The following is a 15,958-nucleotide window of genomic DNA, read 5'->3' as shown; positions in this document are numbered from 1 at the left end:
CCGAGCATGGCAAGTTTTCGTTTGAGGACGCGTTTGTTAGCATTACGTACATGTTTTTTCCGTAACCAGTCTGAAAGGGGGCAGTAGCCTTGTGAATGTAGAGACTATCTACAAGATTGTGCGCACTTGTTCTGCTGCGCGAAGCCAACTTGTCGTATTGTTACGGAACGAAAGGTTGTTCTGAAGTGGTATATGACAGAATGCTACAGAAATTGGGCTCCGAGAAGCGTGGAGTGCTGGAAGTTACTTTCGGAATCGCTCTCCCCCCGACACAGTGCGCAATCATCCGGAGTATACCTGACAATATGTTTTCGTGCGAGCTTTTTAAAATGATTCCTGCAAAGTTAAAGCAGCCGTTCGGCAGTCTTCAAGCCACTTCCTCTGTGCTTCAAGCGCAGCCCACGGTGCTAACGAGGTCGCGGAGTCAATTCTGGCCACAGCTGTGGGTTAGTTTAAGAGGCACGTGACTAGAGTTGCGCGTGCAGCCGATAACTGCGCGCATTTGGAAACCCTCAACTTTTCCCTTCATTTTCTTGTGCGTTATTGTGTCATGGTTTTGGCGCACGAGGCACCGAAGTTCGATGCGTAACCCCTTAGCTGTTACGACATTTTTTAGTTTACCCTGTATTGCGGTTATTTATTTTTACATTTGGTGTTGAATATTTCTCATGTCTAATCTAAAAAGCATGCTGCCATTAAAAAAAATTGAAGTACACACAAAGTATAATTACCGTTATGAAGCTCACTGTGATCTTTTCATGGATAGAAAGGCCGGCTACTCAATTATAATTCACACAATCAAGAACTTTGGTGAAAATGATCAGCATTCAGAGAATGGTTTGATAATTCTGACAATGCAGGAAAGGCTTTCCGTCAAGTGGGTGAGCTACATTTATACAGAACGGTTTGGTAGCAGTTAAAGGGACCAGCAACTGGCAAGACTGTGTGAATAGGTCCTAAGCGAAATTAAGAGACCGCAAATTAAAGCGACACATTCAAGCATGCTTTTTGCAACTTCAGTAGGTTTATATTTTTAAATTGCATTCAAAAGTATCAAAAACACGGATATGTCACCCGTACGCCTACCCGTACGGGAATAAGCTTGGTGCTGTACTACCGAGCTGATGCTTTTATGTGCACTATAAATAATTCCTCACTATTAGAGTAGTGTGTTATTGTTTAATCCATGCTATTCTGTGATGCTCTTCAGGTAAAAGGATTTGATGCTGAACTGTGGCATTACTGTTGTTGCAATTAGGGCGGCATATCAATCCATGTTGCATGCAGTAAACCGTTGCACATCAACGTGAATCCCTTTACTGCTCACGTACCACTGTTTGCAGCGAGCCTTCACAGTTGCTGTCTATGGAAAAGGCTTTGACTGCAAGAGTTTCAGGGTTTTTTCTGCGTTACGATTCCATGATTAGACACTCTGACGTAAGCTTTTTATTGCACTAAATTTGGGTACGGTAAAAATTGGTGGTCTGTTCTTTTGACAGAGTTAAGTGGCGACACACATCTGGTGTTGGTGATGCGGCTTTATGCTGTAGCCTGCTATTCTTGTGTTCTGTGGTGTACCAATATTCATGCCAAGTTTTATTGCATTTGCTGTCTTGTGCAAAATTTAGCCATTTGAAGCAGTTTTAGATTCCACACGTCAAGTCGTGGACACGTGAGACTGTATTCCTGAAAAGGGGCAAGCTAGAGCACAGAGCAACTCTGCTGAAAGATATTGCAGAAGTAACGGCTGTAGCTGAATTGTATTTATGCTTCCTTCAGTACTGTGTTGTCTGGCAGAAGTGTGGTCTATAAACTGTTTTTGAAATGGTCAGCAGGGAGCCAGGAGTGCACATGTAACTTGGGTAGCACTGAATTTGTGACATTAGCGTGCCCAAGAGGCCAAGAAAAAAATGAATAAATCAGATTGCCTTTCACTGCTGATGATTGGCCAGTGCAGCTATTGATCACCACAAACGGCATTGCAAAGTCGGTTTACTGCCTCGGTAGTGCTGGTGCCTGTGCTCGCATTCTCGGGCACAAATTGATGAGTTTTACATACCTCTGCGCATCCACCTGGCAACCTCCCTGAGCGATGTGTTGCTACCTACAGTGACCATAAGCATAAATGCCGGCTGTTCCCACCTGGTTCCCGATATAAATTTTTAAGAAAAGAAAAAAGAGGACATAAGGCAAGAATGGTTTTTGAATGTGCAGAGATTGTTCTTAAGTCTTTGTTCTTCCAACTAGTTATGGTATGTTCTTCTGCCACTATAATATTGTGTGCAGCTGTACCTCGATACATTTATCGCACATTGCCATTATGTTTGAAGAAGGCATTCTGGCATGTAGAGTGGTTTTCATGAACGTCTCAATAATTTCACTTCTTGGTGCTGACAGTGTTTTCTGCACAATCCATAGTCTGAATATTGCTCAATAAAGTTGAGTGATGTGAGAAATCTGTATGTCACTATGAACTGGGCGAGTTTTAGTGCTATCTCCAGAACATTGTAGCGTACCATATGCCATGTGGAGGTGTTTTTTGACCTGACAGACAGTGAAACTATGCGAAACTTGTGGTAATGCAGGACAGAATGCAAAGAAAATAGTTATGAGTGGTCAGATTAGTGATGTCCTAATAAACGTGCAGCATGACTGATGTTGTTAGCAATGCCAAGGTATAATATCTGTCTTATTGGCTTGCAACTAGGCACAAGTGCATGTTTTATAAACTTTTAAAATCTAAAATGTTAACACAGCACTGAACAAACATTGAGCAGAGTTGGAAATAATCAGTGGTTCACTTGAAAACCATTTTGTGACTTAGCGTTGAAATGTGGGATGTTTAAGAACACCAGAATAGTCACAAGCCCATAAAAGATGAATTTAGAACTATTCATGACAAAAACACAAAACTTTATTTTGCAAAATTTGTCGTCACATACGCTTCATCTTTTTTTTCCCTTTTTCTGGGAGTGTGCCCTGATTGCAAGCCTCATATCTGCAGGACGTCCCAATGGTGCAACCACGTCCTTCACCCTTCTGACCTTAACTACCCGCCTCAATAGTGCCACCTTGGTTGATGCCTTGCCCCTAGTACTCCTGTGTCTTTAGGGATTGTCGTCTGAGCAGACTTGGTGTTCTACAGTCTACAGCTGAGCTGGTGTATAGCAGTCCTCTCTGGCTTCCTGGAGACTTGTTTACATCAATGCAGCCGCCAGCTCAGCGACAGCAATTTCTACGACGTCTCCTGGACTGTGCTGAAGACCTCCAGTCCATTTCATCCCGACCTTGCCACCACAAACAGTGTTTGTCCACCCTGTCGCGGCCACTTTCAATACACATATTCATGCACTGTGACGCAGTCCAGCCACTTTTAACCTCAGCCTACGATCAAATATTTAGTGTCTTTAATCGTGCCCCAGAAGCTGCCACCCTCCTACAGAGCAGCCTCGAAGACAGAGAAAACTTGATTTGACCTAAGGTGTTATAGTTCGTATCTATGCCTGACCTTTCGTTGGGCTGTCACAAATGGCCGTCAGCCACATTTCAACTTCGACTATGCAGAGTCCTGTAGCGCCCTCCTTTGGGCGGTTAGCCCAAACGAGTGCTAACCAGAAAAGAAGCAAGTAAAGACCTGACCACTGAGGCAGTGTGGAACCAGCTGATGTGCAGAAAACTTGCTATGGCTCTAATCTTGGAAGCAGTGCAAAACTAGGTTAGGTGAAGCATGGGAGGATCAATACATTAAGTAAGAAGAAAAAGCAGATAGCTTTTGCCTTTGACTCATCATAGATTAATGCATAAGATATACTGTTAAGGCTTTTTTTTCTTTCCCCTCATCTCTTTCGTACAGCACTCACACTGGGTGTACAAGGGGTATTGTCTCAGTGTTGCGTTTGCTTGTTCGCTCTCAGGGCTGCCTAGTGGCTGCATTGGATACATACCCATTGGAGAAGCGGTGCCTAGAGTTGAGCCGCCTGTTTCACGAGTTGCCTTTTAAGGTGAGTCTGCTGGTTCTGTGAATATGAGAAAGTAGCTAAAAGTGTCAGGTTAATGCTATGGTATGATCAGTATAGCATGGCCACCTCACCTGGGTGCTTAAACCGAAGGTTCAGGAGACACAAGTTCTCTCGAACGTTTACATCGAAGCACCACCCGTCTGAATTTACAGAAGTTTATTTTATGCTATGCACATTAACCAGTCTTAGGCCTTTCAGCAGCTGTGCTGTCAGTAATTCATTGACAGCTCATGATGGAACGGCATACTTGTTGCTCTAGTAGGTGTGCATAGTTGCGGGTTTTTCGGGTGTAGCGCCAGCTACGCAAATTGTAAGAAGTTGACACGAAAGGCAGTTGACAGGAAATTGCAAGAAAGAAGCTCACATGCATAGTTGATCTAAGCATAAATGATGCTATGCTAGGTGGATGAGTCAAGGGGCAATTTTTTAGAGGTTTTTTTTTCTTTGGTAGACAATCTAACAGACAGTTAGGTGAAGGAAAGCATAGGAGACACTAATTGTTGTCTTGAAATGTAGTAATTATTACTAGTGTGTGCCACACTCACTGCCTTGGCAATGAGTGGAGCTAACTAACACTGCCAGGGATTACTCGTACATAAAAGCCCAATGAAGTGAACTGGTGAGTGGCTTCTGGCATAGCTCAGTTGGTAGAGCATATTACACATAATTTGAATGTTGTAGGTGTAAACCAGTCAATGGAAAGTGTGGTGGTTTTTAGACCACTTTATTTCTTATCAATTTACGTTGTTATTGTTTCACTACAGTTAGAGACAACAGCTAATGCCCTCTAAGCATACCTTGGTCTAAGTTTATATTGCATTCATTTGGCTATGCTAGATGAAATATAGAACGTAGTAGTAGGCTGTTTCACCGCACTTTCTACTTCTGTCAGTTGTGTACAGAGCCATTTCTACTACAATTAACACATGAATACTTGCATTGTGCTGATTGGCCATAGCTGATCCTTGTGTCATTAATGCATCACTAACATGCCTGTCGCAAATCACATGCATAAGTTTTGCGTCCTCATTAATGGCAGCATTTTGCCATGCTCATTTATTCACCGTTTTTGTCTCACTGCGTGCCAACTTCAGGAAAATTGCAATAGCTTTGCTTGGCAGTGCTTCTTCATTTCTGAAGTTGTGGTGCTTGTAATTGGCAGTTTTTGCGTTTTTGCTGTAACACATTTCGCCCTCATTTGAATCAAGTGGGACAAGTAAAGGCTTTGAGATAGCCGCTGCATATCTTGATGCTGAAAGTTTGATTAATTGCTAATTGACTAGGGCTCCACGTTTTTGGATAAATTGGTAAAAGTTAAATAAACTCAGATTTTAAATGGCCATGTTCGATGTTTGAAGAGCCTTTTCGAAGCTGAGAATAGCCAATTGAACAGAGCACACCTTCATAAGCTACCGGGTAGCAACCTCATAGAGTATGCCTGCATATTGATACGCAACCGCCGGCACAGCCTGTCTGGAAGAAAGAGAAAGACGACGTTGGTGGCTGGTTGTTGATGAACTGTCGCCATCTTGTTCGCCGAGCACAGTGCATCGTATTTAACTTATTAAATACGTTACCCGTAACATTATTGCTGGAGGTGGACGACTCCCGTACCTCGATGGAGACGCGCAGCGGTCGCAACACCGGGGACTCTTCGGCTACTTCAACTGCCAATGCCTCATCCCCACCGGTCTCTCGATCCGAGTCAACAACCTACGTCACCCTGCCACCCCTGCGGGATCCTGGAACTTTCTCCGCTGACGGCACCATCGACCTTGACTCCTGGCTGCACCGGTACGAGCGAGTCAGTGCTACCCACCGCTGGGATCCGACGCTCATGCTGGCCAATGTTGTGTTCTACCTCGACGGCACGCCGCGGACATGGTTCGAAACCAACGAAGCCGAAATCACAAGTTGGGATCTTTTCAAATCGAAGATCCGTGATCTTTTCGGCGATTCATCTGGTCGTCAGCTCGCTGCCAAGAAGACTCTCGCCACTCGCGCCCAGACGTCTACTGAATCGTACGTGTCATACATTCTTGACGTCTTGGCGCTTTGTAGCAAGGTCGATCAGCGCATGTCAGAAGACGAAAAAGTTAACCATGTCCTCAAAGGGATTGCTGACGATGCCTTCAACCTGCTGGTTTTTAATAATGTCACGACCATCGACACGATCCTGACAGAATGCCGCCGTCTAGAACAGGCTAAAGCCCGCCGCGTCACCCACGGCATCACGCGCCTGCCGAACACAGCTGCTACTTCCTCGTGTGATGACTCCGTCCGCCAAGTTCCCCGATGTGACAACCTCACCCGCATCATTCGTCGTGAGGTCGAGGCAGCCCAACCAGTAGCTACTCCATTTCCAACGCCTGATCCTTCACCGACCACTATCTCACTGATACAAGCCGTCGTTCGTCAAGAATTATCGAATGTCGGCCTACACCCCATTCAACCAGTCTACTCTGCCGAGCCTTTTTATCGTCGTCCATCCGCTCCTCGATATGGTTCCAACTACTCTCGACAGCGCAATTTGTCCGAATGGCGTACACTGGACGACAAGCCCATATGCTTCAACTGCCGACGTGTTGGTCATATTGCTCGCCACTGCCGCAATCACTGGGCTCCGCCGGCACGCTACGGGCCTCCTACCCAAGCCACTTCTGACCACCAGTCGTCCTCAACATTTGATTTTGGTTCCCCTATGCCGACCACATCTTCTGATTCTGTCGCACCTCTGACGAGACCTCGCTACGCCCGCTCACCATCCCCTGCTCGCCGTCAATCTCGTTCGCCCCCACAACGCCGTCCTGCCTCTCCGACCTATTCGCAGCGCCCCGACCGGAAAACTAGGCAGTGCAGCTTCTGGAGGTGAAGCTGCATTGACGACGACCTCTGCAAGAAATCCTCGTGTGACATTACCGACCACCCGGAATCTGTTAAACGTTACTTTAGACAATGTACCTGTGCGCGCGTTGATCGATACTGGCGCGCATGTGTCCATAATGAGTGCTGCTCTTCGTCGCCGCCTAAAGAAAGTTGTCACACCTGCCTTGAACCGAGCCGTTCGAGTCGCCGACGGGGGAACTGCCGCGATTATCGGCATGTGCTCCGCCCGTGTGACTATCGCCGATAGAAGCACTGCTGTTCTTTTCACCGTTATAGAAAACTGTCCTCATGAAGTAATTCTAGGCATGGATTTTCTCACCGCTCACTCGGCCCTTATAGATTGTTCAGCCGGCTGTCTTGACCTTGAAATGCCTCTACTTTCTGATCTGACCAACCCACCCCAAAGTCGCCTTTGCTGCATTGATTTCGCACGCCTTCCGCCTAACTGTGTCACACATATCGACCTCTTCTCTACACCACCTGTACCTGACGGTGAATACATGGTGGCACCAATTCATGCCGTGGTGCTTACGCATGGTGTCGCTGTTCCGCACACCATTTTGACAATCGTTGAAAACCGCGCATGCCTTCCTATTGTCAATTTCGCCCTCACAGCCCAAATTCTTCCACAAGGTATCTCCCTGGCCGAAATTACTGCTCTACAAGACCATACGGTTGAACCCTTCAGAGTGGATGATTGCTGCACCTCAGACAATGAACCAACTCTATCACGTTCATCGGGCGTCGACGTTGACCACATGGTACCATCAGACCTCGCTCCTGATCAAGCGGAAGCCCTTCGTCACGTCCTAGAGTCCTATAGTGACATTTTCGACTTCGCCAGCACGGCTTTAAGCCGAACGAGTGTTGTTACTCATCGCATCAATACTGGTGACGCGAGTCCCATTCACCGACGTCCATACCGTGTTTCCGCGTCCGAGCGCACCGTCATACAACGGGAAGTCGAAAAGATGCTTGCAAAAGACATAATCGAACCCTCTTGTAGCCCCTGGGCTTCTCCTGTCGTCCTGATCAGAAAGAAGGATGGAACATGGCGCTTTTGTGTAGATTATAGGCATCTCAACAAAATTACGAAGAAAGATGTTTATCCGTTGCCTAGAATCGACGATGCCTTAGACTGCCTTTACGGTGCTACGTATTTTTCCACTATCGACCTTCGATCTGGCTATTGGCAGATCGCTGTGGATGAGATGGACCGTGAGAAGACCGCATTCGTCACTCCTGACGGACTTTATCACTTCAAAGTTATGCCCTTTGGTCTCTGTAATGCGCCGGCCACATTTGAAAGAATGATGGACTCGTTGCTCCAAGGGTTTAAATGGTCAACCTGCTTATGTTATTTAGACGACGTTATCGTTTTCTCGCCCACATTCGACTCCCATCTCAAGCGTTTATCGGCGATTCTTGAAGTTTTTCGTCGAGCCGGACTTCAACTGAACTCGTCGAAATGCCACTTTGCTCGTCGTCAAATAACCGTACTTGGCCACATCGTCGATGCCGCAGGAGTTCGCCCGGATCCCGAGAAAATTCGCGCCGTCACGGACTTTCCTGTTCCGAAGTCAACAAAGGACGTTCGCAGTTTTGTGGGCTTGTGCTCCTACTTTCGACGGTTTGTTAAGGACTTCGCCATCATTGCACGCCCACTCACAAACCTCCTGAAGAAGGACACCCCGTTTTTCTGGGGTGCTGATCAAGCCTCATCTTTTTCCCAGCTCACGACGCTCCTTACAACACCGCCGATTTTAGCCCATTTCGATCCATCAGCTCCAACCGAGGTTCGCACTGACGCTAGTGGGCATGGCATCGGAGCAATGCTAATGCAACATCAACGCGGACATGACCGTGTTATAGCATATGCAAGCCGCCTGCTATCTACAGCCGAGCGCAACTATTCAATCACGGAACGTGAGTGTCTCGCTCTCGTGTGGGCAGTCGCCAAGTTTCGCCCATACTTATACGGGCGTCCATTCCGGGTAGTTACCGACCATCACGCGCTCTGCTGGCTGGCCTCACTCAAGGATCCCACAGGACGCCTCGCTCGTTGGTCCCTACGATTACAAGAATACACGTTCACCGTAACGTACAAAACAGGGCGGTCACACCAAGATGCTGATTGCTTATCACGCTACCCTGTGGAAGAGGCTGCCCATAATGACACCTTTCCAGACCTTCTGTCTGTGATGCAGCTACTCAACCTTGGCCACGAACAACGCCTGGATGCTTCCCTGTGAACCATCATTAGCAAGCTTGAGTCAAGGCCTCACGACGCATCTCTACAAATGTTCTTGGTAAAAGACGGCATCCTGTATCGCCGTAACCTCGATCCATATGGCCATGACTTGCTCCCCGTCATACCAGCACATCTTCGTGCGACTGTTCTCAACCAACTTCATGACGCTCCTTTGGCGGGCCACTTGGGCGTCTCTCGCACATACGACCGTGTACGTCGTCGTTTCTTTTGGCCTGGTCTTGCCCGCTCTGTTCGACGCTACGTCGCCGCTTGTGAACCCTGCCAGCGCCGCAAAAAGCCATCTTCGCTACCAGCTGGATTCCTTCAGCCGATCGACATTCCCTTTGAACCTTTTTTTCGAGTTGGCCTCGACCTGCTTGGCCCATTCCCGATCTCCAGCTCAGGCAACAAATGGATCGCTGTCGCCACTGACTATGCGACACGGTACGCTATCACACGAGCGCTTCCGACGAGTTGCGCAACCGATGTGGCGGACTTTCTGGTATATGATATTATTTTAGTACACGGAGCTCCACGCCAACTTCTCACTGACCGGGGCCGCACCTTCCTATCAGCTGTCGTTGAAGAAATCCTGCGCTCTTGCTCGGCCAAGCACAAGTTTGCCACTTCGTACCATCCGCAAACGAACGGTCTTACGGAGCGCCTCAACCGCACCATAACCGACATGCTTTCCAAATACGTAGCGGCCGACCACCAGGACTGGGACGTTCATTTACCATTTGTGACGTTCGCATATAATTCGTCACGTCACGACACTGCCGGCTATTCACCATTCTATCTTCTATACGGCCGAGAGCCCGCCCTACCATTTGACACCTTGCTGCCCTCGGTCACGGAGTATGCCGGCGAAGCCATCGCGCGAGCCGACCACGCACGCCAACTCGCCCGCAGCCGCCTGCAGGCTTCACAGGAGCACCAAAGACAGCTCTACGATTCCCATCATCGAAACGTGCACTTTTCACCGGGTTCCCTTGTCCTCCTCTGGTCCCCCACTCGGCGTGTAGGGCTTTCTGAAAAACTGCTGTCACGCTACACTGGACCATACCGCGTCGTTCGCCAGGTGACTGACGTTACATACGAGATCGTGCCAGCCGATTCAACGTCATCATCGTCACCTTCGAGTGACATCGTGCACATAGCCCGACTCAAGCCCTATCACCCTCCTTCTACCGCATCCGAGTTGCTCAAGCACCGAGACGGTGCTTCTACCGCCGGGGGGTTATGATACGCAACCGCCGGCACAGCCTGTCTGGAAGAAAGAGAAAGACGACGTTGGTGGCTGGTTGTTGATGAACTGTCGCCATCTTGTTCGCCGAGCACAGTGCATCGTATTTAACTTATTAAATACGTTACCCGTAACAATATACAGTCGAAGATGGATATATCAAACTCAAAGGGGATCGCAAATGAGTTCAGTATAGGAAAAATTCGAAATTCGATATTAAAAAAAAATACAGGACCCGAGAGCTTACCTGTAGCGCACCATCACCTACAGTAGGCGCATTCAAGAATGACAACTAATACCGCACCAAGCCACAACAGAATTATTTATTTGCACGAAAAAAATTGCTTATCTTGGCCTGTTTTTCGGTTTTTGAATGAAGTTGAAGATGCTAGTATCGATCTTATTAAGGCTGTCTATGTGCGACAGCCCGGTTTCCTCCATGTGGCCAATATAATGGCGAATGACACTGAACGCTGCCACCACTTCGGTGGCAGAGTACGCATGTGTAGCCAGCGCCTCGTCCGGACGATCCTTCTTGTCACATGAGCTGTCGGTCGGGGCAACCTGGGTCGCTGTGACTGTAGCTGTTATGTCCCCACCAGTGAGGCTCGCAATGGCCTTGGCATTGCAGTCCACTTTCACGAAATCGTCTGCAGACACTTCGCGTGGAACTGTGGCCGGTAAGCGAGACGACAACCCGTGGAACGCGTCTACGCACTCGTCATCGTAGTCTTTACCGGTTTCAGCAAGTTATGCCGTCTTGAAGCCTGCCTCGCCAAAGCCGTTGACCACTGTGTCCGTCTTCACGTTTCGCCAGGCATTGAAGGTCTCCGTGGTAGAAAACTTCGTGGAGATTTCCGGCCACTTCTTCGTCATCCACTGCTGGATGTCCTGGCTGCTGACAGCTTCGCTTTCGTCAGAAATGGTTTTGCCGACGTTGTAGCTCTGCTTAAAATGGCGAAGCCACTTGGTGTTTTCGGCAAGGTTGTTTCGCAGAGTACAGCGGCAAACAATTTGGCTTTGGCCATCAGCGCTGGGCCGTCCACAGGAATGTTCTTTGCACGCGCTTCTAAAAACCAGGCATAGAGTGCCTTTTCTAAATTCCCGTGGGCAGGAACGCGCACATGATAGGCTCCCGACATTCGCTGCTTTGCCGCCTTTGCCTTGATATCTACTTTGTTCTTCAACAAGGTACTCAAGAGTGCTCCGTGGTATCCCGAAGTCATTCGCGACGGTCGAACATTTCTCGCCCACCTCAACAACCTGAATAGCCTTCATCTTTGTCGCTAAGTCAAGGGCCTTGCGCTTCTTGACGCTGCCCATAGCTACACGGGAAGTCGATAATTTCAGGAGTCCGCAATGGCTTTGCACGCCACTCACACAAAAGAGAAATGCTGCACATGCGGCGGTACGTAAGCGACGCGACAACTTGCGAGATGATGGCCACCTTTGAGGGCAACAGCAAAAGGCACAAGCTGTGGCTGGCTAATCAAAACTCTCAAAACACTAACAAAAATATCAAAGAAAAGGCGAAAGGAGGAGGACGTCAGCTCCTTTCTTCCTGCTCTTTGAGCCGACGACGGAGAAAACATGAGAGAGAGAAAGAGAAACGAAAAAAAAGGACTACGAGTCCTCTCGCCCTTTTCTTCTTTCAAGTGTTTGGGGATTTCGTGGAGGCGTGGTGCCACGCGGAAGTCACCAAGCGCTGCGAGTGCCAAAGTGCACCTTCAAACTCGCGCGCCGAGTCGCCTGTCACGGAGTTCACCTTCCACATGACCACCTTCCAGCTCACGCGGTGTTCGGTATATCTGAAGGTGGGTGAAATACCGTTCGATATAAACGTGCAAATTTCTATACTTTTACAAAAGAATTTTAAGAAGATAACTTAAGAGTTCAACACTATATCCAAAAATTATACATATGTGGGTTCGATATATCCGTGTTCGACTGTATTACATGCGACAAGCTGTACAGGTCCAGTAAACAGGCTCCGCCTTTTTTTTTTTTCGCACCCCCCAAACAAGTTCGCCAATTCGTATAGAAAACCACGTCGATCACATTTGCCGAATATTACAGGGCTGCACTGGTCCTCCATTTTGAAAAACAATCCCGCGCCTGTTTTCCTCGCCTGACCAATCTCCTTCACTCGCACAGTCTGATGAAAGCTTGCCTGTGGGCAATGTTACGCACCACTGAGCTCGTCGATTGGCTTTGCCCTATAATACGGCGCCTAGGCCCTGTGGCGATGCAGTTTCAGCCGCACAGTTCGCATTTTAATTTTTTTGGGCTGCCCTCTGCTGTTTTGTAGAGCCCGAGACTTCGGGAGAAGCGGTTGTGCCAGAATAAAAGCCTCCAAGATAATGAGGCATCTTACTACTTTACCGGCAAAGGGAAAAGTGCCCATGCTCTGCATTTTGCCTACACAGTATGCTTCAAAAAGTATAAAGTCACTTTCTTCACTTCAATGCAAATGCTGGCGCAATAGTTGTGGCATTCTGCAGCTTCGCATATTTTGTAGACTTGATTCCCGAGCACTGAAAGGAGTAGAGTTACAATGTAGGCTGAATCCTGATGTGTTCTGGATTTAAAAAAAATTATAAATGTCCACCTGAAAGTATGCTGAAAGGCAGTGAATGACCTTTATGTTACAAATCTAAAAAACAAAAAAATTTTGGTACATACGCACACACACACACACACACTCTACTACTAATCTGTTGCTGTTCAGGATGTTCTTGAGGAGTAATCTGAAAAGGAGTTTTGAAGAGGCACTGTAGCCACTGGAAACTGTCACCTCACCTAACCAGGATCAGGACATATGGTTAGATGTTCACGTTGTTGAGAACTCCTGTTGAATTGATGGCACTCTGCATTTTTTGGGGGAGAGCAGTAAGTAAAGCATACTTTGTTTTCACTATGCTTGATGGGAGCTTGTAAGCATTTGGCTAACGACTCAACCACGCATTACATCAAACTGCCAGGCGAGAATGAATTTTTCTTTTACGCACTGCAGGAACTGCAGCACTACCTGCCGACAGTGTTGGAGCATGTGTTCGGCTTTGGGGCCAATGTTGGCTGGAGCCTGCAGAACATCACTCACGGTCAACAGGGATTCAATGAGGTTCGCCGCTTCCTCAGCCCAGAAGGCCCGCTGCTGCTGCTCATCTATCGGCTACTGTCTGATGCGAGCGTCAACTACGAATTCCCGGTATCCTGCCTGCCCGTGAGTGTTGCCAACAATTACTAATATTGAAATCCAGCATGACTAGAGAAAACTGTAGTGCTTTTTGCATCGTTCCTTTGTGTATAAAAACAAATGTTAATAATATCAAGAGTTGGTAGAATTTATTATTATTATTTAATATTTATTTATTTATTTACAAAATACTGCAGACCCTGATTGGGTCCATGCAGGAAAGCAGCACATAAAGACATACATTCACAGAAACCACTACGAAATAAGACAAATTTAAAAGACCAAAAGAAAAAAAAAGAATAACAATAGCATCAGAACAAAACAAAGGTAATAATAGAGAACATAATGCACATGCAAGAACATTAGATAATACTCTTACAATACTGAATACATCAACAGCACTTTTTAAATACTCAAGAACAGTAACAGTAAAACTAAGGAATGAAGGGTTAATCAATGTGACATTCTTGATAACATTAAATAGATATACGTTCAATGGAATCTGCGTTTATTATTTGGGATACCTCCAGGTTATTCTAATCGTTTACAGTTCATGGCAAGAAGGAAAACTTAAATAGGTTATTTCTGGTGCTGTATGGTGTTAGAGAAAAATCATGATGATGCCTTGTTCGACGTGCTGCAAGTGGGGACACATAAGCCTGTGGGTTAAGAGAGAAGCATTGTTTTTAAGTAGGAAAAGAAATTTGAACCGGTGTATTCTCCTTCGGAGTTGTAGAGTCTGAATATTATGATGTATTATTAGGGCTGTGGGAGAGTCATGTATTCTATATTTAGAGAAAATTAACCTAACTGCTCGGTATTGTCATCTCTAATGCATTAATGTTAGTTTTTGTGTAGGGGTCCCATACGATGCAAGCATATTCGAGTTTTGGTCTGGTTAGTGATGTGTAAGCCAAAAGTCTAGCTAGTGTCACGAGGAGCATGGTTTTAGTTTGTGCCTGAGGATACAAAGTTTCTTTAAAGAAGAGTTACAGATGTTGTAAATATGGTTATTCCAGCTTAGGTAACTGGTTATTGTGATTCCAAGCTATTTATTTTGGTTTACTTTGGTGAGCGGTGTGGATCCTAGGTTGTAAGTGAACGACAATTTGTTAACTTTTTTTATAACAATACAGACCGTGCCATAAAATTTTTACTGAGGCAGGTTTTTACGTAGATGGCATAGCCAGTGTACAGATGTCCAGTCTTCGCATATTGTCTTGGACTTAATTTGGAGACAAGTCATTAGTCAGGCAAGGAAAAGCCCCCTGCGTCTGCTAGCATGTCTGGTATGTGGTGGCACTGTGGACAGTTGTGATGGCCGATTTGTTTCTAAAGCGTCTTGCGATTTTTAAATACTAAATAAGTACAATAGACTCTGACTAAACGTAAGCTGATGGGACCAGGTAAATTCGTTCCAGTTATCAAGAGTCTCATTTACTTCAAAATGAATTCATTCAGGAGTCTCATTTACTTCAAGAATTCAAGTATAAAATCAGCCATATTAAAAGGCAGCAATTTCGTTTCCTGAAAATCAGCTGTAAGTGCAGTTAATTACTTTTTCGTTGTACTGAAAATTATTTGGTCTATATTTCATGCTATATTTGTTTTACGTCCTCAGCCTGCAGAACAAGCCAGAAATCATTTCACACTAGAAAAGCCACTTCCCAGATGCTGTAAGTAGGCGAGCACGACATCAGACAGAGGCTTAGAGGCACTGCGAGGCACACGCACCGGGGCATGGTGTCGTTCACTTTTTGCCTCTTAGTTTCACACTCTGCATGTGCCGATAGCCAGTGTTCGATTTAGTGCTCTGCAAGTGATGTGTGATTGATAGTCCAGGTGGCAGCTTTAAAGTTGGTCATGTTGGTGCTCTCTTTAAAGACTGCCTTGAATCATTCATAGCAGTTGGTATTAAAAACTCGTAATGTGTTTTATGTCTCCCGGAAGTATACACTCGGAAGAATTTTTCACTGACATGCTGTGAGAGGGAAGATAATTTGAGTGTCATATTACTTTTTCTATTCTGCATTGTCCCTGAGGAAGAATGCAAAATTTTTCTCTTTGACATTCTCTCTTGATGCCTTCTGCCCTTCAAAGGAGGTCAATCTTTCATCTGAGCTCGCCACGAGAATACCCTATCAAGCTTCCCAGCATGAATTAGTCGACCATGCGAAGCACATAGACTAAATAGAGCAAATTAGATCTGCAGAAGCCTACCAGGTGGAGAACGGTTTATGAGAGGAAGAAAATATTTTGTCGATCCATTTGGGCAGGGAATATCAAAAGTTTAGAGGCCACAAGTTTCGAGAAAAAGCTTAATATTCCCAGTGCTTTGTCGGACAGCTGTCGCTGGATTT

At 46.4% G+C, this 15,958-nt stretch overlaps 1 protein-coding gene across 1 annotated transcript in view; it reads left to right on the top strand.

Moving 5' to 3' along the window:
• Positions 1-15,958, top strand: part of LOC142785342 (sphingomyelin phosphodiesterase 4-like) — a 141,950-nt gene that overhangs the window by 54,699 nt on the left and 71,293 nt on the right. Inside the window, exons 2-3 of the mRNA XM_075883823.1 lie at positions 3,915-4,001; positions 13,416-13,625. Coding sequence (XP_075739938.1) covers positions 3,915-4,001; positions 13,416-13,625 — 297 coding nt within the window. The remainder of the gene's footprint in view (positions 1-3,914; positions 4,002-13,415; positions 13,626-15,958) is intronic.

Source organism: Rhipicephalus microplus, unplaced genomic scaffold, assembly GCF_043290135.1.
Source record: "Rhipicephalus microplus isolate Deutch F79 unplaced genomic scaffold, USDA_Rmic scaffold_21, whole genome shotgun sequence".
In the NCBI taxonomy this organism is placed as follows: Eukaryota; Metazoa; Arthropoda; class Arachnida; order Ixodida; family Ixodidae; genus Rhipicephalus; species Rhipicephalus microplus.
Note: the sequence above shows the minus strand (reverse complement) of the source record. Positions and strands in the feature narration are given on the sequence as shown.